At 39.9% G+C, this 25,800-nt stretch overlaps 1 protein-coding gene across 5 annotated transcripts in view; it reads right to left on the reverse strand.

The window, feature by feature from the left end:
• col15a1b (collagen, type XV, alpha 1b) overlaps positions 1-25,135 on the reverse strand; it is a 55,992-nt gene extending 30,857 nt beyond the window's left edge. For 4 of the 5 annotated variants that reach the window (XM_086043176.1, XM_086043177.1, XM_086043175.1 and 1 more), the window contains exons 1-4: positions 7,485-7,953; positions 1,680-1,867; positions 1,006-1,215; positions 398-550 (exon numbers count right to left, since the gene is read on the reverse strand). In XM_086043176.1, the coding sequence (XP_085899302.1) occupies positions 398-550; positions 1,006-1,215; positions 1,680-1,867; positions 7,485-7,824 (891 nt within the window). In that variant the 5' untranslated portion in view covers positions 7,825-7,953. Of the gene's footprint in view, positions 1-397; positions 551-1,005; positions 1,216-1,679; positions 1,868-7,484; positions 7,954-24,669; positions 24,735-24,982 lie in introns of those variants that run through there. The other variant, XM_086043179.1, reaches the window with a different exon arrangement.
• Positions 25,136-25,800: the final 665 nt, after the last annotated feature.

The raw sequence follows: 25,800 nt of genomic DNA on the forward strand, positions 1-25,800 counted from the left end.
ACATGTGTGGCGGCACGGTGGTCGACTGGTTAGCACGTCCGCCTCACAGTTCAGAGGTCGTGGGTTCGATCCCGGCTCCGGCCTCCCTGTGTGGAGTTTGCATGTTCTCCCCGTGCCTGCGTGGGTTTCCTCCGGGTACTCCGGTTTCCTCCCACATTCCAAAAACATGCATGGTAAGTTGATTGGATACTCTAAATTGCCCCTAGGTGTGATTGTGAGTGCGGATGTTTGTCTCTGTGTGCCCTGCGATTGGCTGGCAACCGGTTCAGGGTGTCCCCCGCCTACTGCCCAAAGACAGCTGGGATAGGCTCCAGCACGCCCGCGACCCTTGTGAGGATAAGCGGTATGGATAATGAATGAATGAATGAATGAATAAACATGTGTATTTTCCACTTACCACAAACTTCTCAAGCCCGGTGCTTCCTGCATTTGCAACGAAAATGCCAGAGTTGTGTGAGAAAGTGAGTCTTTCTGGCTTTCGATGGAAGGTCGTCCTCTCGGCTTCGCCACAGTCCATGTAGAGACGCACCTCATTGTGCTCCACAACAACCTATCATGTCAAAAAGACACAGTCCTGACTTAAAAATAGCATTAATATGGGCCTTGAACAATAAAACTTGCTCAGCAGGGTTTTTCATTTTCAACCGAATAAACTGAACCTCTTCGTCATTACCTTTTTTTGTATGTGTATATATATATATATATATATATATATATATATATATATATATATATATATATATAATATTGTATGGGATAGGCTCCAGCACCCCCGCAACCCTTGTGAGGATAAAGCCGTACGGATGATGGATGGATGGATGGATATTTCCATCTCCACTACCTTCTCTTTAAAAATATCCTTAAAAAAATGAATATAAACTAAATAAATACATATAATCACAATTAAAACATTGTTTTGTGTCAAAATATAATTAGTTTAGGTACATTACAGATTAGATGCACTTCAGTATAATTTCTCAAATAATATCTTACTGTAGAACTTACAGTAAAGCGTGTCCACTGGTCTGTCATATCTGGGACACTGAAGGCAGCAGCTTTCTGGCTATGGGATGGCTCTTCACTGTCAGTGTAGTATAATAAGATATTCTGCAGACCTGCGTGAACTGGAGTGAGGGCTAAGCCCAACTCAACCACCTTTTGACGGGCATCTGTGATGGCAAAGAGCATGCCTCCTCTCTGGCTGGTTGGACGGATCTGAGGTAAATGAAAAATAAAGTGTAACTGCAGTTGATTTCTGTTTTACCAATTCTACCTTACAATTAATTACACAAACCACATACAGTACACAAATATAAAGAGTAAAGTACCATTTTGCATGCCACCAGTATGAACAAGAATCATCAATAATTTCTGTGTGTACCTGTATCAAATCAATCAAACTTTCAGACAAAGTAAAGCAGAGCTAGGCAGAGAATACAAAACTAAACTAAATCAATGAAATTAAACTAAACTGGATGTCAGTAAAGATGCAAAGTAACAAGAAATATAAAAAATTAAAGAGGGAGAAAATATTTATTAAACATACAATACCACAATTGGGGCACAATTTCCTGGCCTCTTTACCACTATTTGTCGAGAATTTAAACGTTAAATATGGCATTCTGTTTTGTTAGGGAGTGTTTCAAATACATGTTTCTGTTCAAACTCTTCAGTGTTACCGTGACAATGATGGCAAAATCGATGTAGAATGAGCCTGGCACAAAGGTCTTGGTGAGTCTGCCTATGTTAGCTTCGGGCCCAAAGTTGTATGCTGGAAAGCCCTCAAAGCCAGGAGTGAAGGAGACAGAAGGAGGGAGGGGCACGCCAATTAACTCCGTCAAGTCCAGATGACTTCCGGAGCTTCGCTCTGACAAGACAGACAATGCAAAACTTGAGGTGTGGAGTAACAAAATTGTCAAATTGTCAGAAAGGTGTTTGTTTACATATTCATGCAAAAGCTAGAGTATGAGTCCAAACATACAATGGCTGACTTTAACCATACAGTTCTGCTCAGTGTTGACTTGTCAGTAGAGGGCGCTAGGGCACCTCCGTCCCACCCAGTTGAGTCACCTTGAAAGGCATAAGAATTATATGATCTAAATGAAACAGGGGCGTTACCAGAGGGGAGGCAGGGTGGGCAGTGCCCACCCACATCCCACAGACACGTTCTGCCCACCCGAAGAAAATTGGATGTAATTCTGATGAATAGGATATAAACAATCAAAATCAAATCAACTTTTATTTGTTCAGCCCAAGTCACAACAACAGTTATCTCAATTAAGGAGAAAACAAAACATGTTTTAAGGTGCAGTAACCCTACACTGGATTTCAACCTACCGTACTTGAGCATTGTAGCACTTTTTAAAACTAATGCCCACCCACACCTGGCATCCTGGTAACGCCACTGAAATGAAATATTATGAAAAAAATATTACTAAATATGTGTATAACTGTTTTTAGATGAGCAGGATACATATTGTAGAATTATTGATGAGTAAAAGTGATTCGTTCATTTCTGGTGTCTCGATTGATGATGTAATTCCGGTTCTTTCACCTTTGTTGGATTACATCTTCAGCTCAAAGAGAGATGAAAAAACTGGCAAGACAATCGGCAGCTAGCTAGAAATCTTTTAGACAATGGACAATCTGTCTCGAGATTAACCTAAATTTGATCCATCCATCATTCCACCAGGGATGCATTTAACAATATTGGTCTGTTATGCCACCTTTCCTCAATCTTCGTTGGATTATGTCATTGGGTGAAGGAGGGATACATGATTCGATTCCTGAACACGGGAAATGACAACACTGGTTCAAATGAATTGACTCCACTTTCCCTAACTGACATCAACGGCGAGTATTGCTGATGTAAGTCTCTAGCTTGCGGATTTTACCTGCAAAATATCAGCTTCATAATCAAATGAGAAATATATAGATATTAATTATTGTTTTTGTGAAAAATGGATTTTGGAATTTGCCATTCTCTAATAAATTATGGTGTTTATAATTGTATTTCTGTTTGCGTGGAACCACACCTTTCCTTTTGTTTTGAGCATGTATTTCTTGGCCTGACTGACTACCCACTTGTGACAAAAAGAAAACATTTTATTACGATTTTTTAAAATTGATTTTTTTAAACATAAGCCTTCAGCGTGAAACTCAAGCGTATTTGCAGAGTCTGTCAACTACGTCGGTGTCCTGTTGTTACTTAAAATGTTGCTGCTGTAAAGAATTGTGGGTAATATCCTTTTGTAAAGGTTGGTCAGCAGTAACCTTTGCTAAAAGGACCTTAAAAACATTTGAGCATTCAGGCACCTTTCCTAAGCATTTATAGAATTTGAACGATCCTATTCTTTAAGTACTTCCGGGTCAACTCGTTCGGATTGGATAGGAAAGGAAATTTCCTAGGCAAAAATGAGAATTCAAAGACGCTCCCAGAGAGTTGATAAAAGTTTAACATGCGCCTGTCATTGCTTGATACAATTTAAAATTATACATAGGCCACACTACTCAAGGGAGAAAATTAACAGAATCTATCCTGATTGCTGCCCCCTTTGCGAAAAATGTATGACACAATGTGGAAATTTACTGCATAGCTTAGCACTTTGTACGAAACCTCCGAATTTTTGGATTGACATTTTTTCATTTTTATCGGGGGTTTTAAACGCCCAGATTGACCTGTGTCCACTTCCTTGTCTAGATACACTTGTTCTAGCAAATGTCTGAACTAACAATCTTCTAGCCTGCTGCTGAATCTTCCTAACTTTTATTGGCCTTGATTTTATCCGGACAGTGTTTAAGCTTCAGTGCACTACTTTGCAAGGACATAATCCTCCAGAAGAGTATTTCACAATGTGTGGCAACTACAGGTATACCATTATGTGCATATGTGAATATGTGGCCCCACATGCCCTTTATTCTCGACCACTGAGCCAATCTCCAGGCCCGGTTTCCGCTGGGCCAGACTGCAATATAGACTTCAGCCCACCCATTAATTCCTTCCATTCCTCAGATCCATTTTGACATTAGTAAAGTGCATCCATAACACTTGATTCCGACTATCTTGTTGTTGTACAAATGCATAGGCAATGGTGCAACTATTGGTATTGCCTGGCCCATTATATTATAAACAGCACTGACTGCCTACCTTTGTTAGTAAGAGAAGGGTGTCACCAAATCAAAATAATTTAATACCAAAAGTATGAAAAATGTTATATACTACTTCAAACAACAATACTGTAACTACATTTCACCATATCTGTACTGTTGTAACGGAAACAAACAAAGCATGATGGGAAAGCCTCCTACGATTACTGTTGCTGTCTTCAAGTTCGAGTCAGTCGGCTAAGTAGTGCACCAGAGGTGGTGTGAATAGGTTTGGAAATAACAGCAACAAAGCGGAAGGCAATGTTAGCTGCCATAATCTTGCCGGTTTAACAGTGTTTGGTAAATGTGCCGTAATGTGCACTTGACTAAAAGTCCATTTTCTCCTTTTGTCCATTTTAACTATTTATCTTCTCATATTTGCTCAAATAAAAACTGATCGTGATGTTGTAAGCAAATTATGTACACATTTGTTTTTTGATCAAATGCAATTTGAATATCGTAGGAGTGAATGGTAATCTATTTTATATTGATACACTAATAGTGTAAAATTGTGTATCTTCATTCAAACGTGAACTAAAGTGGGCCGTTCTCAGTCCTGAAACTCCATGGCTGAAAATGAGTCCCACTCCAGCCCTGGCTGTCTCCATAGTGACCAACTCTCACCTCAGCATGTCAGTCAACACCACCCCTGATACAGTATTTATACCTATAGTCATGCACACACATTCTCGGTTGCTACCCAAGTGAGGATTTATTATTGACATAAAACATCTCCTAATCCTTCCCCCTCACCTTGAGCATCACAAATGAACAACCGCAATAAGGCCAATGTTAACCCCCAAACTCCTCTTAATCTTTAAGTCATTGTGCTAGATGGAGGCCACACAGATTTTTTTCACCCATATGAACCAAAACTACAGATTACACCAGACACTCCAAAGATTTGGGGCTCTCTAATTTATCGGCCTGACCAACTGGAAACATACCCGATTAGAGGCTTTAGTGTGAATGAGTGTGTGTGTGTAAGTATGCGTTGGAGGAAGATAGAATGACAGCTGATGTACCTTTATACAAACTCAGACCATGATACACTATACTGTTCAGTTTGCAAGCTTTACATTTGTAGATGTGACACATGCAAATGAAAACAAAGTTCAAACTACTTAACGTAATCATCGGATGCAGTCGTTAGAGCTCTGAATTCAGAAAGACCTATACAGTACCTTAAAGGGACACTTGGATGAGCTTAACATTGGCACTTATATAATAGGTTTGCATGTAAAAATTACATCAATACTAAAATGCCCCCCCCCCCCCCCCCCCAAAAAAAGACTCAGTAGTGATTTAAGGGCTTTTTTTGTGATTAGATTTATGATACATTTCCCTGCCCCTTTTTGGTGCTGGGCTTGTTATTTTTTCTGTCTCAGTTGTCTACAACACGAGAGGGAGGCAAGCATGGTAATATTGCTCGCCTTGTCAGTTCTGTTGTCTAAAACGGCGACCGATCGCCACAGTATAAAAGTGTCCTGCACAATCGTTTGGATTTATTGACATGAAATGTGATCTCATAATGATCACCTCCACAAAATCAAAAATACCGTGGCGATTGCTCCTCCACTTTCACAAGCTGAAGCGGACAACAGCATGAATGCGCACACGAACCCCGACTGTTTATATTTCGGACATTTAGCGACGCTAAACTTGTGTCAACTCTCAGGAGGCAGACGGCGACTGGCAGCTGGCAAGCAATCAGGCAAGCATGGATCTTTATTTCCCCACCCCCCCTTCCCTCTCTAGCTAACAGTAGAATAAGGTACAGCTAATAGCAGCAACTAGCTTCAGGCCGTTAAAACAAAAGGCGTTAGCACAACAACATTAGCTCCTTACTGTCCGCGCAGCGTGTGGAGGTGATCATGTTGTCGGGCTGCCTCCCAAGCAGTCGCGTGCATTGTCCGACAGAGTCGGCGTCAGAGTGAGGGAAGACCTCATTGAACACCAGGCGTGTCTTGAACGTGCATGTCAGTCAACACCACCCCGCATTGGAACGCACCATTTCGGCTGTTACATTCCATTGGACGGCGTGTTGTCGGTTGAAAAACTGGGGCCATTCCTCATCCAAATAAATGTGCACGTCTACTCATTCACACTTCAGTCTCTGTAAATATCCTGACTGGTGTTTAATACCTCGCTCGTCCTAACCGTGATTATCAACGAAGCAGTGTTTTATTTATTTGACTTTTGAATGTGTGTCAGTACTATTAAATTGCGTAACAATACCTTCACAAAGTCCATTTACCAATTCAGTAGATTTGTGACCAAAGCCAAATACTTAACCTGTCCTTTAAAGGAAAAGTGCAACACCAGCTAGACATGGTACTCATTCAGGAGACTAATTAGGGCTCATACATCCATACTTCATCAACAGATGTCAGTTCAATCAGAATTTCTTCGTAAATCTGTCAGCCATTAAGATAACTTTGTGCCACAATTTCTCCTCGAAATCTCTCAAACTCCACATAATCCTCATCATGTTGACCACATGAATGCTTGATCAGCTTGTCGAGACTTATAAAACCCACCCCCTTCGTGTTGCCGCACATAACCTTTTAAACCCACCTTGACCCTGTCATGCCACACAAAAGCTTCCCGCTGTTTGGCCCACTCCCCCTAGATTTCTCAGGCTCCCAAAGATTTAGTGCAACGCAAATCAGGGTACGGCTATGTCACATACCAGCGTGCTACCAGAGCAAAAGCAAGGGCTTCAAGAAAGTGAGAGGTCTGCATGCAGAATCTTGACAGCATTTTAAACAGAAGAAGCAGCTTCAACAATTTACTTTCGTCCAGACGAGTATGAGACAAATATTGTCTTATGACATGTCCTCAATGTGCTAAATGGGCTCTTACCCGGACAGATTATTTTATTTTATGGTAATTCAATTTGCCTGATTTTGGGGTCCATGAAGGTATACAATTTTAATGTCTCATCAAATCTTAGGGTATGATGCTTCGTTTTGTTGACAATCAAGCAGACACACAAAAGGCTTTTTTAATCACATTTGTCTTTTGTAATCTTGATTGGTCCTGTGGTGCACAATTAAACTATTTAATAAGCATTGATCTCAGTGAGGAACCAACCAAATTTCTAACCTGGGTCTTGATCTGAAAACTCTGATCCAAAGTGATCATTGTGAGATCATTAGCAGCCGTTCCGCCTCTCATCCTAACAGGCTTCATCAGTTCATGCGCAAGGCTAGTTAGGGCATCACTTGTCAGAGCACTGGCACTATAGCACATGGCTACAAACTACTGACCAGAATGCAACATAGATATAAAAAGCATAGGAAAGGTGTCTCATAGCTTCCAGTTTGTACACTCACCACTCTGCCAGCGTTTCAGTGGTTTGAAATGGGATCTGGTATTACTGATCATCACAACTGTAGTTGCATCTGGAGGTAGCGTCCCTTGGAAAGATCTTGCAGGGCTAAGAATAGACATCTCAGTCTGGATCACACTATTGAAAGTGGTCCCTGTTGTCTTGTCCTCATGTCCCACCCACGATGTTGTCCCTTGCATGTCCAGAGGGCTCGGTGTAGTCATGGACGGAGTAGAAGGGTTCGGGCTGCTCTTTGGGCTCGCCCAGATGAAACTCCACCATTGAGCTCGCACAGGTGCGGGCAAGAGGAGGAAAAGAGCAAGTGAGATGCAAAGAGTTCCCATTCTCTTCTCCCAGTGTCATGTAGGAATGTGTAAAAAGATGGATCCTGTGTCGCAATGAAGAACCACAACTATAAGCTGCGACTCACATATGCAGAAAACAGAAAAAAAAAAGGGAACAGTATTGTACCTTCTCACTGTCTTTGCTCCATATCCTCTCATGCTCTTTAACCTCTCTCTCTTTTGCCTCTCTCCCCCCGCCTCTTTCTGTAATTAGTGACTCCCCTTCCTCTGGCCCTCCACCACACAGCAGACCTGATTTTCACTCCCTTGTCCCTTCACTCGGGTGGACGGGCAGATTACAGTGAGCTCATTCTCCTTCCTTCTCTTCCTCTCTGTCCAACTTGAGCTATTGGCCTCCCTCGACAAAACATGAATTTCGCGTCTTAACACCATCCATTTCTATACTTCTAATGCAGAACTTGTCAAGATCAAGGTCAAGATGGACTGAAGCCACTAGTGACTAACTTTGGGTGTGAGAGTCAATCGCAGGGCTCACACATACAATACATGTTTTCATAACAATGAGCCATTATCATTTATGTTTTTGACAGCATAAACTACAGTGCTAACCTCCAACAATTTTGCCTTGGTTGAGATGTACTCGCACATGCCGATAGAGGGTGCTCTGGGTTTAAAAGCAAGTTTTGTTCCAGTGGTGGAAACATTCTCCATATTTGTAAGTTGATATGTGCCAGTCTATCACAAAACTACGCTAATGCAGTAATAAAGTCATAACTACACTAAATATATGTACAGTATGTTACAGTATATGAAATATAAGATAACAATAAATACAGTAGAATAAAACATAAATAGAAACCATTTGTTAACTGAAAATACCATTCTGTAATTACAATGCAAATTTGTACGGAAAAACACCTATTTCCTATACATATAAAATAGTCAAATTAAAATAGTAAATACGGTGGTAACTGAGTCTGCCATCTTTTGAAGTTTGTAACCTCGAAATAATATAGAAAGGCAATTTAAGGACGCTGCACAATGAATGATGAAGTGGAAACTGGCTGAATGCTGCATAGTTTGGCAAATAAGTTATAATGTTACAGTATAAGTTATGTAGGGTTCAGAAATTTGTAAGTGTTTATACTGAGAAATATTAGTTTTAACAGTACAGTAAATTCAAAAGTTAATTCCTGTATTTAAGTTACTTTGTTAGAATATATTATTTACTTTTATGTTTGCAGAATTATTATTTACATTACTTATTTACATATGAATTCATTTGCATTTACCTAAATCCTGCTAACTCCTGATTGGTTAGGTTTAGTCATGTGATAGAGTGTGTCAGGAGGTACTGGACAGTATGTGCTGGTTGCTGTCGTGGGAAGAGCAAAAGTGTTGTTGAAAGAAGAAATCCTCCATCCTTCTCTCTCATTTTATAAGGTGTGTTCCATCAACAAACCCTCACGTTACAGTTATATAAGTTACAGTGTAATGATGTTACATTTGCCAATTGGGGTTTGTCAGCATTGCAAAAATTTGAATTTGTATGAATCACGATGTATCAAATCACTTACTTCTCCCACCCCTAGCCAGAGTGTTATCAAATTCCAATAAAATGATTGCTTTTGCAATACTAAACAGTATACTATATGGTTTGACATCGCTTAAAGAATGACAATAAACAATGTGTCACATTTCTGACTGATTCTAATCATTTGCTCCATTTGACAATTTTTTTGAAGGGTCAAACGTAAAAAATGTTTAAGTAGCCTTTTATCATCTATTACTTGCTTTTACGGGGGTTAAAATTGCATAACAAAATTACATAACAAAAGAATATAGGAACCTATATAATATATAGTCCCAATATAGAGGCAGTAATTAAATGTGAACATTCATTCTATACCCGTTCAATCAGCTGATAGCGACTCTTGGAATGTTAGCTCTAGATTGTGGATGTTGCCAAAGGATGTTTGTACCAACTGTACCATTTTTTTTGTAGAAAACCTATCATGGCTGCTTGGACCATCCATCCATCCGTTATCGATACCGCTTATCCTCACAAGGGTCGCGGGCGTGCTGGAGCCTATCCTAGCTGTCTTCGGGCAGTAGGAACCCTGAATTGGTTGCCAGCCAATCGCAGGGCACACAGAGACAAACATCCGCACTCACAATCACACCTAGGGGCAATTTAGAGAGTCCAATCAACTTACCATGCATGTTTTTGGAATGTGGGAGGAAACCGGAGTACCCGGAGAAAACCCACGCAGGCACGGGGAGAACATGCAAACTCCACACAGGGAGGCCGGGGCCGGGATCGAACCCACGACCTCTGAACTGTGAGGCGCACGCCCGCTGCTTAGACCATGTTACATTATTAATTGCGTATGTGTCACCAGGTGGCTCTGTCCTAACCCTGACGTATAATTGACAGATTTCTTGGCATTGATTAACCCCAAATAAACAGGGGACTGTGATTGGAGGGCAGGGTATAGAGTTGTGTTCTAAAACTCCTCTCTGTAGGACAGCGTCCGTTTAGCACAGGTGTGACACGTCGCGGGAGAGCTCTGGAGGGACTGCTGGGCTGCACTGCCAACGGAAGAGCTGGAGGGTGGGCTGTGAACCAAGGCTTTATGAGCTAAGTAGACAAAGAGGAAAGATTGAAGAGTCGAAAATCCCCTGCTGGACTGACTAGTGGACTCCTTCTGTGTCTTCTACCCTATCATATCAGACTGGATAGAATGTTGAAGTGGAATTTTAGAAAATCTTTTAAAGCATCTTGCCCAGTTTTAGTTCTGATTTCTTGCCGACCACGTTTGCTGTGAGGCCCTAACTACAGGCTCTGGACACAAGGTGACGCTGGTCATGGTTGCCAGCTGGACTGGCAACCCTAAAGGGAAGCAGGACTTTGCGATGAAGGGGGCACCCAAGAGCCTGGTGAAGGGACTACCAAGGCGCCCAAAGCGCCCCTTCCCAAAAGACGGGCTTTTAAAACATCTTTACACTGAGCTAAAATAAAAAGAAAACAAGTTGCTGATCCTCTCTATCCTATTGACGTGTGTCATTCCTCGGGGAAGACTCGGGGTTGGCCTAGCGCCCCCAACTGGTCACATGAGGGATAGCATTTTGTGATTAAAAAAAAAAAAAAAAAAAAAAGGCTTGAATACATATTTTAAAATTACTTTGTCTCGCCAAAAACCTTTGCGAAACGCATTTTACGCGAAGTTAGCCTTTAGCATGTTAAATGTTAAGATTTCTGGAAAGCCAAATGTGCCTGCTACTACCGGTAATTAGCTTTGTGACCAGTTGATGCAGTGAACCCAAAGGATAATGTTGTCCTTGGGTAATGGCGAGTATCGAAAGACGTTGCAAACTAAACAATGGAATATGTATACTCATTAGATGGCCCGTCAATGTACCCCAAACAAAAATATGTTGCTACATTATGAACTTAGCTAACTTACCACGAACTTGGCTAGTTTATTTGCTGTTCGCCTCCCTCTGGTCAAAGCCAGTGCTAGCAGTTTAGTTGCAAGGCAAGATATTTGAAACACTATTATTACAGTGTGTATGTTAAGACTGTGCCCAAAAAAGTGAAACAAAGGAGTTAATGAAGTGGTTACTGTCTTGTATGACTGAGGGCGAAACATGGCTTTCTTAAAAAATAATATTGGATTGTGTCAGGGGCTACAGTATTCTTATAAATAATTATATATAATTTCTTGTAAATGTTCCCAATTCAGTCGAATTACCTAACTTTTGATTTTACTTCAAAAGAAGTTAGCTTGCCTTGCTGCTTGCCCTCAATAGGTTCACGAGTGAGCTTAATTATCCCAGCTGGCTTTGGGTGAGAGTATACACCCTTGATTGGTCGCCAGCCATTCAAAGGGTGACATATAAACAACCATACACACTTGCATATACACAGCCATCGACAATTTAGAGTCCTCAATTAACCTAACATGAATGTTCTAGGGATGTGTGAGGAAGCTGCAGTACCACAGACACAAATACTGGGGGAAGATGTATAATTTACACAAAAAGTTTGGAGTTGATATTTGAATGGTAAACCTCAGGAGCGTTAGAACGATGTGCTTCACACCAGTCTACTGTGCTGTATGGAACATAGCGTGTGCTGAAATGAATGTGATACCACTATGAGAGTGATCAATTCCAGCCCACGTGTACAAGAACAAACTCTACTTGAGGTTGTAATATGCGTTTCTGGAACATCAGTCTTTGTGACAAGTACTGCTTATTGAAGTGACTAATTGTCTGAAAGGTGAAACCGGGGTGCCATTGTTGTTACAATACAGTACTACATGATGGGAAGAATGGTCGGATACCCTCTAATGGAGCAGATGATGGGTTTAGTGAGGCTGAGGAAACTGGCCTTTGGCTTGAATCCTTGTGGATTAGTCAGACGGGAGGAATAGAAAGGTCTGGGGTGGTCTGCTGGGCTTTAACATCAGGGATTGATAAGCGCAGATAAGAGCGTGAGGTATATGGGGATACCTTAACGGTGCATCCTGACAATGTGTCCTGAGCCATTCTTACCTAATCCATGCCAGCATTATTGTGCTTCAACCTCCCACAAGTCACTGATTCGTTGACAGACTTTCATTACAGTAAGTTATTCGAGATCAAATATTGTATGGAAAACACAAAAGGAGGAACAATCTCTTTACACATTATCATGATCAATTCATCTACACAACGCAGATCACATTCATATCACATATGAGGTAGCATATATTATAAAAGTTTACATGTTGACTCACACCCACTGTCTATACATAGTGACCCCATTTAGGGCCTCTGGATTCCAGGAAAAGTAACCCCTTCACCTCCCTCTCACTTTCCGCTCTAGCCAACAATTCTAACAATAAACTCTAATTGGTTTACTGTCACAGCCAATCATAGTAGCTACTATAAATTTATTATCACCTGTAAACATTTTTGAGGCCCAAATGTTGCCCTTAGAGATTGAGAACACCACACACAAGTAAAAAGTACATCAATGGTGCATTCAGACTAAATGGGAGATTTTAGCCTCCTTCCATTGTTAGAACTGTAATAGTGTTATGGCTTTGGTTATTCTATCGGATTTGTGACAGATATAGAACTATACTACTTCGTTTACCAGGGGTCACCGACATGGTGTATGCGGGCACCAGGTAGCGCCCGAGCATCACATGGGTAGACCATGCGCCCGTTGTAAAAACAGCTGACCAGTGATGGGACAATGTGATATAAGTGATCTTTTGAAAATGAAGAGATTCATACTAATAGTGTTGCAAATTTACCTGTTTACTATTTATTATTATGACCACTGTCTTCACATGAATGAGTCTAATTAATTATTAATCAAAAGTACATGAATAACTTTGTGACGTTATTTGAGCAAATTTGTTATTTTAGTCAAGTCAAGTGTGTATCAAAATGGCAGCCCTTGCACTGGTAAGTAGCCTACCTTAGAAGTAGCTCTCACTTTTTAAAAGCTAGTGATACTGTTGCACAAGAGAGCACAACCTGAACCAATCTGATATTGTATTACCCTCTGGTGGTCATAAAAAGCAATGCAAGCAAAAGCTCGATGACACATGAGTGAATATGGTATCAAATCAAATCAAATGTTATTTATATAGCACTTTTCACACATCAAAATGCAACTCAAAGTGCTGTACTATAAAAACATCTAAATACAAGATAAAAAGAAGACCCGCTCTCCCCCTCCCAACATACACAAAACAGGTATCCACAAGCACACTTGCACTCACACACACATGAAAAACACACATATAATCTGATAAACTATGTAAAAAAGACATGACAAGGCACAGAGAAACTATATGAGGAGAGAGTAGCCAAAGGGAGCTCATCCACGCTGAGAGGAATCTACAGTAGTCATGAAATACCGTCCTAACGTGTATACATACATATACAGTACTGTTTTCCGTTTAGGTTTTTATGGTTGTTCATATTTGTTGCTTTGGTTAGCTTTACATTATTATTATGGATTTTTGTCATGTTAAATTAGCCTTAAATATGCTGTTTGAAGGGTATACATGCCTACAGTTTTGCAGCTGAGGTAAACAGTTTGACATATTTGACGATTTCCGACGTTACTGTGAACTAACTCTATACCTGTAAGAGGCTATTTATACGGCGCACTCGATCATACAAAAAGCAGCTAATTAATAACGTAGCTACAGTATATCGGGACAGCATCCATCCATCCTTTTTTTTTCGATGGCTTGCCCTATAGCCACATGACTGTGGGTGAGAGGCGGACTACATGCTGAACTGATCGCCAATAAATAGCAGGGCGCATTCAACTCACTTTCCCACCAATGGACAATCCACAGTTTTCATGAACCTAACATGTAAAATCACACATGTATATTGTGGGTATGTGGGAGGAAGCACGCAACCCCCAAACAGGAATTCTGGAGCCGAGATTCGAACCACAAACATCTGAACTGTGAGACAGATGTGACAGCTACTGTTACTGAAAAGTGTAAAAATACGCAAAACAATGCAGAAACATGGGAGGAGGTCTTACAAAGGTCAAACAGAGAGGAATTGTTCTCAGGTAATGCTATACCTCTCGCTCTAACTTCTACTCTAAACTCACACACCAACTACACGTGCGCACACGCGCACACACTGTAGCCACTGATCAATGACGCCAGTGTTCAAATGTGACTTTTCTCATGCACTGCCCCCAGCTTCCTCTCACTCTTTCACTCCCCCTACGACGTGTTTTCATTTCATATTTCTAGGCCATGTTCAGTCAGGAAAGGAAGAAAAGCTCTTTTTTGGAAAATCCAGTCCAGACAGTCCAGAGTTAGAAAAAATAATATCATCATGCGGAGAAAGGAGTCAGGGCATGCATTAAATAGAAACAACTAAAAGTGGCATGAGAAATGTGAATCCAAGCGAAAATCAAGTCTACAACCATTTTTGGTTTTGTGGAATGAATTAAACTGCTTCTGGAGGAATGTCCCTCAAACACAAGCTTAAGGTGACCTTTCACACAACAAAGCAGCAAACTTTAGTTAGGTTTCTGGTTTACTTTCCCGACTTCCTTTCAGTGCAGCATTGTGTGTTCAATTCCTACTCAATGGGAGTGTGAAAGTGATGGTGAATGGTCGTCTGTCACTATATGCCCTTTAATTGACTTTCCAGGCTGTAGTCAGCCTTTCGCCTGATATCAGCAGGGACCATGAGGATGATACATGGTTTAGTAGCCATATTTCTTGTGTCATATTTTTGATAGCAACTTTAATTGATAGCACTTTATGTTGCATTTTGGACATTTATGATGGTTAAATGTTTTGCTCATATGCACAACTGGGTCTACGCCCCTTCCCAGCATTCCCATTTCCCGACACTATATTCGTCCCAGTAATCACGCTGCAGGTGGTTTTCGCCAGGTACTGGCGCGACAAACTGTTTTCGACCGCATCCAATTATTTGAGTTTGCCATATGCTGCCGTTCTTCTTTATTATTTATCAAGGAAAGACATGCCAGTGGATCTGCAAGCAAGTTTGGTTTAAACAATACCATGCACGTCAGGATCGCCACGCAATAACTTCGATCCATTTGAGTTGGACTAGGAGGAGTGAGTCGGACTGATTAAAAGCCTGGAGCACCAAAGTCAACTTATTTAAGTTTACCCATCAGCATGGAATGTGTAGTTTAGGATTATAAAACCCTATAGACATCAGCAAGACAAGGAAAACATACCACATACATATACCACATAATGACCTTTCGTAAATGTGTGTTAATGCGTCAAATGAAAAATGTTTATTGCACTAAATGAAAGAATACAGCGAATTCCACAAACAATGACCTGAAAAAAACATGGATAAAAAATTGTCAAAAATTGTTGATTTGTGTTCATTCTGCTCTTCATCTTAGGATTTTAAGTTTTTTTTTTTTTGAATACACAGTTTAAATTGTGGGAAAGTGACAAGACTCTAACACAAAACAGATCTTTTAAACACAGGGCCAAGAGAGATGAAATAAGAGGAAAGGTGAAAACAGAAGAACAGTGGGAGTCAGAGAGGTTATCACAAGAGGAGACTGCCCCAAGGGGAGCATTAACCCAAACATTTGACCTTGCATACAACGCTGCAGTGGACTGATCCAGGCCCTTGTCTTTTTATCTTAAAATTGTTTGTATGCCAACGTCAGCAGAAGTCTGAGTGCTGGTTGTATTCATCCGGAGCCACTTGAGCATGAATGGCTAACAGGGTTTAGATTGCCTGGTTTTAAATGACGTTAAATTATGTTCTCATTTTTGACTACACATTATCAAGGATCTTACCAAAAACTGGAGTTCTGTGACAGTCACTTATAACGAGTTGTTGATAAAACAAGGGGACAGCAATTAATGATCATATTGCTTTGTCATATAATCCATTTTTTGGGAGCATCGTGTGATCACTCCTGGAAAACAGGTTACAACAACCTGCATTCTGCAACTATGGTTGATGCACTGATGCTTTTAAACTGAAATATCTAAATGTTGTTTTCTCAGTGTCTTTGGATAAAGGTCAAATACAGTGACATGAAAAAGTACCCCCCCCCCCTTCAAATTCTTATTTTTTGCATAGTTTGCCAGCTTTAATGTTTATAATCATCCCAACAATTTGAATAATAGACAAAGATAACCTAAGTATGGTGATTTTATGTATTTAAGGGAAGAAAATCTATTCAAAGTTACCTGACCCTGTGTGAAAAAGGAATTGCCACGCACGTTAAATAAGAAATTAACTGTGGCTAATCACATTTTTGGGAAAGCTGAGTTCCTTTTTCACTGACCAAACCCAAACCTGACTACCTCAAGACCTGTTCAATCAAGAACTCACTTAAAGAGGAAATCAACACAAACATATCTTTTTCAAGAATATGTTCCCAGCAGGTCCACTAGTTGAAACACGGCATTCTGGTTAATATTGCGTTTATGGAATATGAGTTAAGCAGCAAAATTCACCCCTTTTTAGCCATCAGGGCTCAGGTAACAACCACTCATGGCTGACCTGTTTTCTGAAGCTGAGCCGTGATTGGTCGTTACCTGAGCCCTGAGCAGTTGTGATGTCATTTTCAGTCGTCAGAAGTGACAAAATGGCCGCCCCCAGAGATGGCTAAACACCGGTGGATTGACGCAATATTTATCAGAATGCCTTGTTCGAACTAGTGGGCTTGCTTAGAACATCCATCCATCCATCCATTATCTGTACCGCTTCTCCTCACAAGGGTCGCGGGGCGTGCTGGAGCCTATCCCAGCTGTCTTTGGGCAGTAGGCGGGGGACACCCTGAACTGGTTGCCAGCCAATCGCAGGGCACACAGAGACAAACATCCGCACTCACAATCACACCTAGGGGCAATTTAGACAGTCCAATCAACTTACCATGCATGTTTTTGGAACGTGGGAGGAAACCGGAGTGCCCGGAGAAAACCCACGCAGGCACGGGGAGAACATGCAAACTCCACACAGGGAGGCCGGAGCCGGGATCGAACCCGCGACCTCTGAACTGTGAGGCGGACGTGCTAACCAGTCGACCACCGTGCCGCCCTTGCTTAGAACATATTCTTGAAAAAAAATGTTTGGATTGACTTCCGCTTTAAAAAGAACCGGTCTGGTAAAATGTAGTTGGCCAAACGATCTCAAAAAGCTGCAACAAAATGCCACGATCCAAAGAAATTCAAGTGGGCAAAAATGGTATTCATGACAGAGGTCCAAGGTGGAAACCACTGCTGACCAAAAAGAACATAAAGGCTTGTCTTACTTTTGAAAAACAAAACAAAACAAAACAAAAACAAAAACAAAACAAAACCAAAACCAAAACAAAAACAAAAAATATATATCATCCAGAATTGAATCCGACTGAAATGCTGTAGCATGACCCGAAAAAGTCTGTTCATGCTCAAAAGCCCTTCAGTGTTGCTAAATTAAAACAATCTTGCAAAGAAGAGTGAAGTGGAAACAAATCTACAGAAGTAACATGACAAATTATTTCATTGTAAATAAGTGTAAGTACGAACAGAAACAATACATACGGTTTTAATTTCTATAATTTACCTTGGATTTACTCAAGTTTAACTTTTCTCCCTGACGGGTTTAACTTTTTACTTCACATTAAATGTGATTGTATTTGTATGTTCTTATTACCTTTTAACCCATTCACTTTTAAAAACGTTTTTTTTTTTTTTGTCTTTTCACAGTCCGGACATTTAATCCCAGGAGTTTCTTTGTTTCTTTCAAATGTTTTCAAACGTTGGGGTAAAAGAGGGTCTGAAAATTAATATGAAATATCTTCAGGAAATAAATTAATGATTTCAAATTTTGTTCATACCTTGTAGTGACGGGGGAGCTACTAAAGATAATTTTAAGATGGTAAGGATTATAATTCGTTCAGTGAATTAATTTCTACAATGATTCAGAGTGACTGTCCCACGCTAGTGGCATATTATGAATTAAATACCATAAGGACCACCATGCATGTCCGCAGAGAGCCAAATCCGTCTTCCTGCGCCTCGATTAAATGGGCTGTCACTTGTATAAATAAACTAAAATCGCTGGCACGAAAAGGAAGTTACGCACGTTTTTACGTCGAGCGCATGATCACCAGTTTTAAATGCATTTTAAATGTATCGCCATGTTGCTTTTTATCCATAGGCACATTGAGTTTATGCTTGCCATATGAAAAAAACAATAGAAACAAAACGAATAATTCAAACTGACATCGACATAGCTAATATTAAGTTAGCATTGAGCTCAATTTCACTCAATCGACAGAATTTCAACAACAAATCCTAAAACCAAAAGATGTAGTTAGATGGAAGCAGATCAAAGGCTTGTTTATGGGAACATTTCACATTTGAATAGCTTACCAACAGCGTGAGTGACAAGCTATTAAGACAATTGTCTTATCTGGAACATATACTCATTTGCTTTCTCAACCTCCCGCTGTAAGTAAGGCCTACAGCATACTGCAGATAAAGGAATGCATTGTTTGGACTTTGGAGATCAGAGGTGACCATCTGCAGAGGGCTTGTTTCCATGACATCGAGTGTCTCGGACTTTTACCCCATCCCACTTCCCAAATCCCCTGCCATCCATCCTGTCACCCAGATTTCACCCCCTGAAGAGCACAAAGAGGTCATCCAATGATGTTTTTGCATGGGCTTGTGCCTAAAAAGAAAGCCGAGCAATCTGCTTGGTGACAGACATTTACTGTGTGGAATGAAAGACAACCTTCAGAAAAAATGTAACAGGAAAATATTATCTCATATTTGCTGCAGAGTGTCACTGGCAGGGTACCATCTACAGTGTTCCCACTTGACAACACTCACTATTGTTGAGACGGTCACGGGGCCTATTTGAATGCTTAATGTACAATCAACTTCAAGTTTCATATCGTGGCAGGTTTGTTACAGATACTACAGCGGATCTGCTTTGTCCATTTAATTTTGTTTGTTCCCCATCATTAATTTAAGACTATGGGCCTTGATTAAGGCTAGTTGAACAATAACCGATCCACAAATGTTTAGTAGGTATCAAACCAACAGTTATTCGATGTAAGTTTCTGTGCACTTGCACAGTGTGTGTACATATACGTGGGCCTAGTGAGACTGGCTTCCCACACACACTTCTTTGTGTTACTTTAAGATAAGATCTGCCAGTCAGTAAAATCCAGTCCTTGCCATCTGCTTTGTTATTGATACCCACTTTCGTCTACGATGTGGTGCTTAAAGATTCTTCTCAGACTTCAAGTCCTGATACTGAACATGTCAATGATTGACAGAAAGGTATCAGCAGCCATTTCTCACTGAAATAAAACCTTCCTGTATTTTAAAGCACAAATGGAAACAACTGATTTGTTTGGCTGTGCTTTACCAATAAATGTATTTTGGTCTAACTTGACTACTACGTTTGTTTCATGTGGATGGCTTTTGATTGCCGTCAAAAGGAATTCTTAGTCACTTCAAGTTCATCCATCCATCCATTATCTGTACCGCTTCTCCTCACAAGGGTCGCGGGGCGTGCTGGAGCCTATCCCAGCTGTCTTTGGGCAGTAGGCAGGGGACACCCTGAACTGGTTGCCAGCCAATCGCAGGGCACACAGAGACAAACAACCGCACTCACAATCACACCTAGGGGCAATTTAGAGTATCCAATCAACTTACCATGCATGTTTTTGGAATGTGGGAGGAAACCGGAGTGCCCGGAGAAAACCCACGCAGGCACCGGGAGAACATGCAAACTCCACACTGGGAGGCCGGAGCCGGGATCGAACCCACGACCTCTGAACTGTGAGGCGGACGTGCTAACCAGTCGACCACCGTGCCGCCACTTCAAGTTCAGTTGGATCTTATTCATATTAACAGTAATATTATTGCAAATTTGGTTATTTCTAAATTCATGAGTTTGAGGTCAAATTGTTCAACGAACAACTACTTTTTGAGAACGAAAAAGGAAATATACAGGATTAGATATTTTTACGCTAACATTAAATGTTAGCATTACAAATCACAGACTGTAGATCGTTATATAAACTGTATTTTTTTTTTAAAGTGTATTTAAATTTCAAACAAGTTCACAAACGGAGCATTATTTTGAGATTTATTTTATTTACAGTGTTGGACTACTTTTAATCACAGTAAACTAGTTTACTAAAATATTTGCTTCCATTAAAGTGGAAGTCAACCCAAACATATTTTTTTCAAGAATATGTTCCCAGCAGGCCCACTAGTTGACACACGGCATTCTGATTAATTGTGTGTTTGTGGAATATAAGTAAAGCAGCAAGATGCACTAATTTTTAGCCATCTCTGGGGGCGGCCATTTTGTCTTCTGTCGACTGAAAATGACATCACAACTGCTCACAACAACCAATAACGGCTGACCTGTTTTCTGAATCTGAGCCGTGATTGGTCGACAAAATGGCCGCCCCAGAGATGGGTAAAAACGAGTGGATTAACACTTATTCCACAGACGCAATATTTATCAGAATGCCCTGTTTCAACTAGTGGGCTTGCATAGAACATATTCTTGAAAAAAACATGTTTGCGTTGACTTATTTTTTAAGCAACCGTACAGTGCATATAATGGTCAGGTTAATGTAAAAATTGCAAAACACTTGAGACTTTTCACAAGTGTATGAAGTTACTACATGGAGTCTTCCAATTAGTAGACAGACAGTCTTTGTAGCCTTTCTGCTCCAAAGCATAGCTTGTGTGACACACACAATGATAATGATTCATGGTTAACTTTTCAAAAGTAACCATGGAAATGAAGATACAAACAGCAGCTACTCATTTTTGTACAGTAGATTGCACAGTAGAATGAGCAACAGTCAGCAACCAAACTTTAAAGCAAATATAGTCCAAACCATTTTCCTTTCCTACTCCTGTACATCAGAATTTTTTGGACTTCTCATTTTTAAAAGTAATTTGTTCAACACAACGGTGGGGAATTAGGTTCTGCTTTGTCACATACCATCATGGAAAACACAACTCTGTTTTCAAAGTCCAGTCTTTAGGCATTCAAGTTTCCAGTGAATATTTGTTACCATTAAATCCCAAAAAGTTGACAGCTGCACCATTACCTTTTACAGTTGTTCCATTGTGCACAGCAGTGTTCCAATCAAAGTCAATGTTGCTCAATGAACACATTCTGGGCCAGTCCAATCCTAATACAGTATACTGACGGCATTTACAAAGTGGAGCCTCTCTCATCTCATACGTGACCATGCAATGATGGAACTGGCAACAAATAACGACAAGGGTGGAAACTGGTTGAAAAGCACACTGGGCGCACTGTGAAAGAGTAAATGAAGAAGGACAATTACGGTATGTATGGAAAAAGTGCTGCAAGTTTTCACAAGCTTGACATGAATTAAATTTCATAAAGATAGTTCTGTTTCTGAATTAACCCAAATCTGAGTTTGAGTATTAATTACACTGCAGAAGTAACTAATAATAAAATCACGTTGACAAGCTAAAAATATCATCTGTTTCACAGCAAATGTGTTCCCAGGTACTGCTCACTGCTCCTAAGGGATAGATTAAGACAGAGAACAAATGTTGCAGAACAGGCATATGAACCCTTTTGAGACTTTACAGTGATTCTGCCTTTACATAGATAATGCATTGTTTCAATTTCATTTTTTTTTCATTGGTTTATGACTGTGGTTACCAGAAATGGGCATTTGACAAAATTTGCTGGTCCGTCATTCGTCAGTCCGTCATTTTTCCACTCTAACCCAATTGTAATCGTCTGTTGGTTAGTCCGTCAGTTAGTCCGGCAAAAGTCCGTCGGTCCATCAGAAAGGTTTGCATTTGTGTGTCTGCATATGCTGTATATAGTGTAAATATATTTATATATGTGGGGGTTATACATTTATTGCACCTATTTCTAATAAGATGCTAAACTGCTAATTTATACCTGTAGTCTCTTTTCAGGGAACAGAAAAACAAATACAGCAGACAACTAAGTAACAAGAATGTTTGTTTGATATTACATAATGTGTTTATCATGAATTCATGTCACTAATTTTAATATACATACATTTATCTTATATTTTGGATATGCTGTATTTGCAAAGAGAACAATGCTTACATTTATTGTACGAAGAGGTGAATGTAATTAATGACAAGCTTCCCTCTGGTATTTTTATTTTTTTTATTTTATTTTATTTTTTTTTAAATCTGAACATTGGCAGTTACAGGGTGGTTCCTCTGAACCTGGCAGTCGTTGTAATGAGCTGTTTAGTTTGTGGGGAATAAATAATCTCACCATAAAAGCACTAATGTTTCCATGGAGGTCTGCATGAATATGTACAAAAAAATTGAAAATGGAAAGTCATTTTCATCATCACTTGCCAAAATGCACACACCCACACACTTGAACATGCATGGTGTTAAACTAGTCCTATAAGAACAACTGGGACTACTACTACACGCGCATATGCACACTCACATATTTGCATGCACCCAAAGGGAAAGTTGCCCTGCTGCCAAACAAGCAATCTCTCCCACATATTTGTACATGAGGCACACAACAGGAGGTAGCGCAACCAAAATCACAACATCAGAGGTGCAAAAAAAGGGAATAAGTGGATATGACTATGTTAGTGATTTGCTGAAGTTGTTTTGGGTCTGTGGGAGAAGATGTGCTGTTGTTGTCACTGCTAATTAATTTTAATTTGAAGGGAATAAGGAGCATTTGAATTAATCTTCTTTTTGAGTCGATTGTAGTTTTCAAACAAGCCTTGAAGATCTGTTTCAAGCAGGGGCAGGTAAACATTTGAGCTCAAGAGCCACATTTGATTTTTAAAATGGACAGATGGGCCAGGTCATTCATAGATGAAGGGGCGAAAAAAAAGCGTGAATATATAAGTAGCTAAAATGCGTATGGTAAATTTGGAAAATACTGTTCTGTGTCCATCCATCCATCCATTATCGATACCACTTATCCTCACAAGGGTGGCAGGGCGTGCTGGAGCCTATCCCAGCTGTCTTCGGGCAGTAGGCAGGGGACACCAATTGTTTGCCAGCCAATCGCAGGGCACACAGAGACAAACAAACAATCACACTTACAATCACACCTAGGGGCAATTTAGAGTGTCCAATCAACCTACAATGCATGTTTTTGGAATGTGGGAGGAAACCGGAGAACCCGGAGAAAACCCACGCAGGCATGGGGAGAACATGCAAACTCCACACAGGGAGGCCGGAGCCGGGATCGAACCCATGACTTCTGAACTGTGAGGCGGACGTGCTAACCAGAAGATTAATTCTAATCAATTCATGAATTAATTAATGAAAATCTGTTAATTTTCTTGAGATTTTTGTATTTTATGTATGTATGTTGTTCATTTGAATAATTAAATCATAATTCAGTTCTTATTGTAAGTCAATTTAACTGAATTAATTAATTAAGTGCTTCAATTACATAACATATTACAATATATGTTTAAATTTTATACAATCTTTACATCTTCACAATAAAATAAGAATGACAAAAATTATTAGTATTTACTGTTACTAAGAATTATGAAAATGTATTAATTCCAATTAGTTTCATTAATATTGAATTCAATTATTTATTTTCTTTAATCATATATTCATTCTTATAGAATAGTTTGGGCTTTTTTTTATTATTTGTAGTAAATAAATTGACACATTGTTTGATGAGATGAACAAATGAAACATGACTAAGTACAATTTTATGAGGGGGAAAAAATGAAGTAATGGAACAAATATTAAAAGGGCTCCTGATAATGTAAATCAGTGGGTAAGATTTAAGAACATAGCATGTGCTATGTGGCCCCCGAGCCATACTTTGCGCACCTCTGGTTCAGAGGCTCAATTGAAAGGAAAAAATAAATAAAAATTACAGCTGTATCGATAGACATGAGTAATTAATTATAAGTATTTGGACAGAAAACATATTTGAACCCCTTTTGGTGCTATAAACCCTCCACTTCTTGAATCAAATTTTTTTCGCAGTGTGCCTTTAGGATTTTTTGTGGCTTCATCCAGAAGAACATGGTTGGACATGAGAGATGACCTGATGGCTCACAATCTCAGCTGTAGTTTTTCTGCTTGACTTTGAACCACGTAACAGCGAAGGTACCTCTGGCTAAAAAAGCGTACAGTATAGACTCCAGTTTTTGTGGCATATGACTTAAAAGGAAACTCTGAAAATAATTCAGAGAATTATGTCCTGTACCTTTCAGCAAGCATGCAATGTATTTCAATTTTGTAGAGTCGTATTTGTTTTACAATGATGGTCTATAATAATGACATTCTCAAGACCGAAATGAATTAACAACATCAGGAGCAGCATGAACGTTACCTTCCAGAACCTGTGAAGATGCAGGACGACAGCACAGGAGGACCAGATGCAAAACTAGAGGCCACCTGAGGAGAAACGTCAGCCATTAGCTCCATTTTGTTAGGAAGTGGAGATTTTCTTGAAAAAAAGTTTGAAACGTGTTGGCCAAGATAGCTCCATATACTGTTTTATGAGAAAGGTTTGTTTGAATGAAGAGCTTGTCAAAGGTGCACTGATGTATGACTGAGGGCCTTTCAGAAGCAATCGGTGTGGAAAAAAATGCAGCTCGTCTAATTTGTATGAATCCATGGTTGCAAAATTGCAAGTGTCTTACCCTTGCAGCATTTTGGAAGGAAAGGATTAAGAAATCCACGAGACAAATCCAAGTGCATGTGTGCGATGAAATTCGGGCTAAATTTGTACTCCCCCTGTCTCACAGCTCGCTCTCTTCCTCTCTGCAGTACAAAAGCGCTCTCAGTTCTGAGCTGAGTCTTCAGGCCCACAGAGTTGGGAAATGTGATTCCCTTGGTGAAAAACCCCACCCTGAACCCACTCAATTGACCCGCCCGCCCCTCACTAGGTTACTGCTTCAATTTTTCTTCATTATTTTAGTATGATGCCGATGTAAAACAACTTTTTAACATGTTAAAAATTAATTGAATTTAATGAGAATATATGGCTCAATCATGGATACATTTGTGTGGAGAATATGACATAAGTCATAACCCAGACAAGTGTTGAATCAAACAAGAGGGCCTCCATCTGCCTGCAGTTCCTCTTGAGCACAGTGCAAGCCGGAAGTCCAAATGTCAAACTCAGGATGCTACTTAAGTTTGGAGTTCTATTTTTTCCTGGATATTTATTTACACAGAACACCAAATTGTACTGCTACTTTTTACATAGTTATATATAGAAGTTCATTTAGATGTTGAGTTGTCATCATACCTAATACAATGATAATATAGCAACAACAACAACGCCAAAAGGCTAATTATACAGCTTTTTTCAAATTGTAATTTCTACCTGCATGGTCACAGCGGAACAGAGAGAAGGAACCACATCTTTGAGGTTGGGAGACGACCACTCTTCTAAAAGAGCCAATCTGTCAAGATGGCTAATCTAAATAAATATTCATACATCCATGCATCAATA

This window comes from Filicampus tigris, chromosome 10, assembly GCF_054856515.1.
Source record: "Filicampus tigris isolate MCC_2025a chromosome 10, RoL_Ftig_1.0, whole genome shotgun sequence".
In the NCBI taxonomy this organism is placed as follows: Eukaryota; Metazoa; Chordata; class Actinopteri; order Syngnathiformes; family Syngnathidae; genus Filicampus; species Filicampus tigris.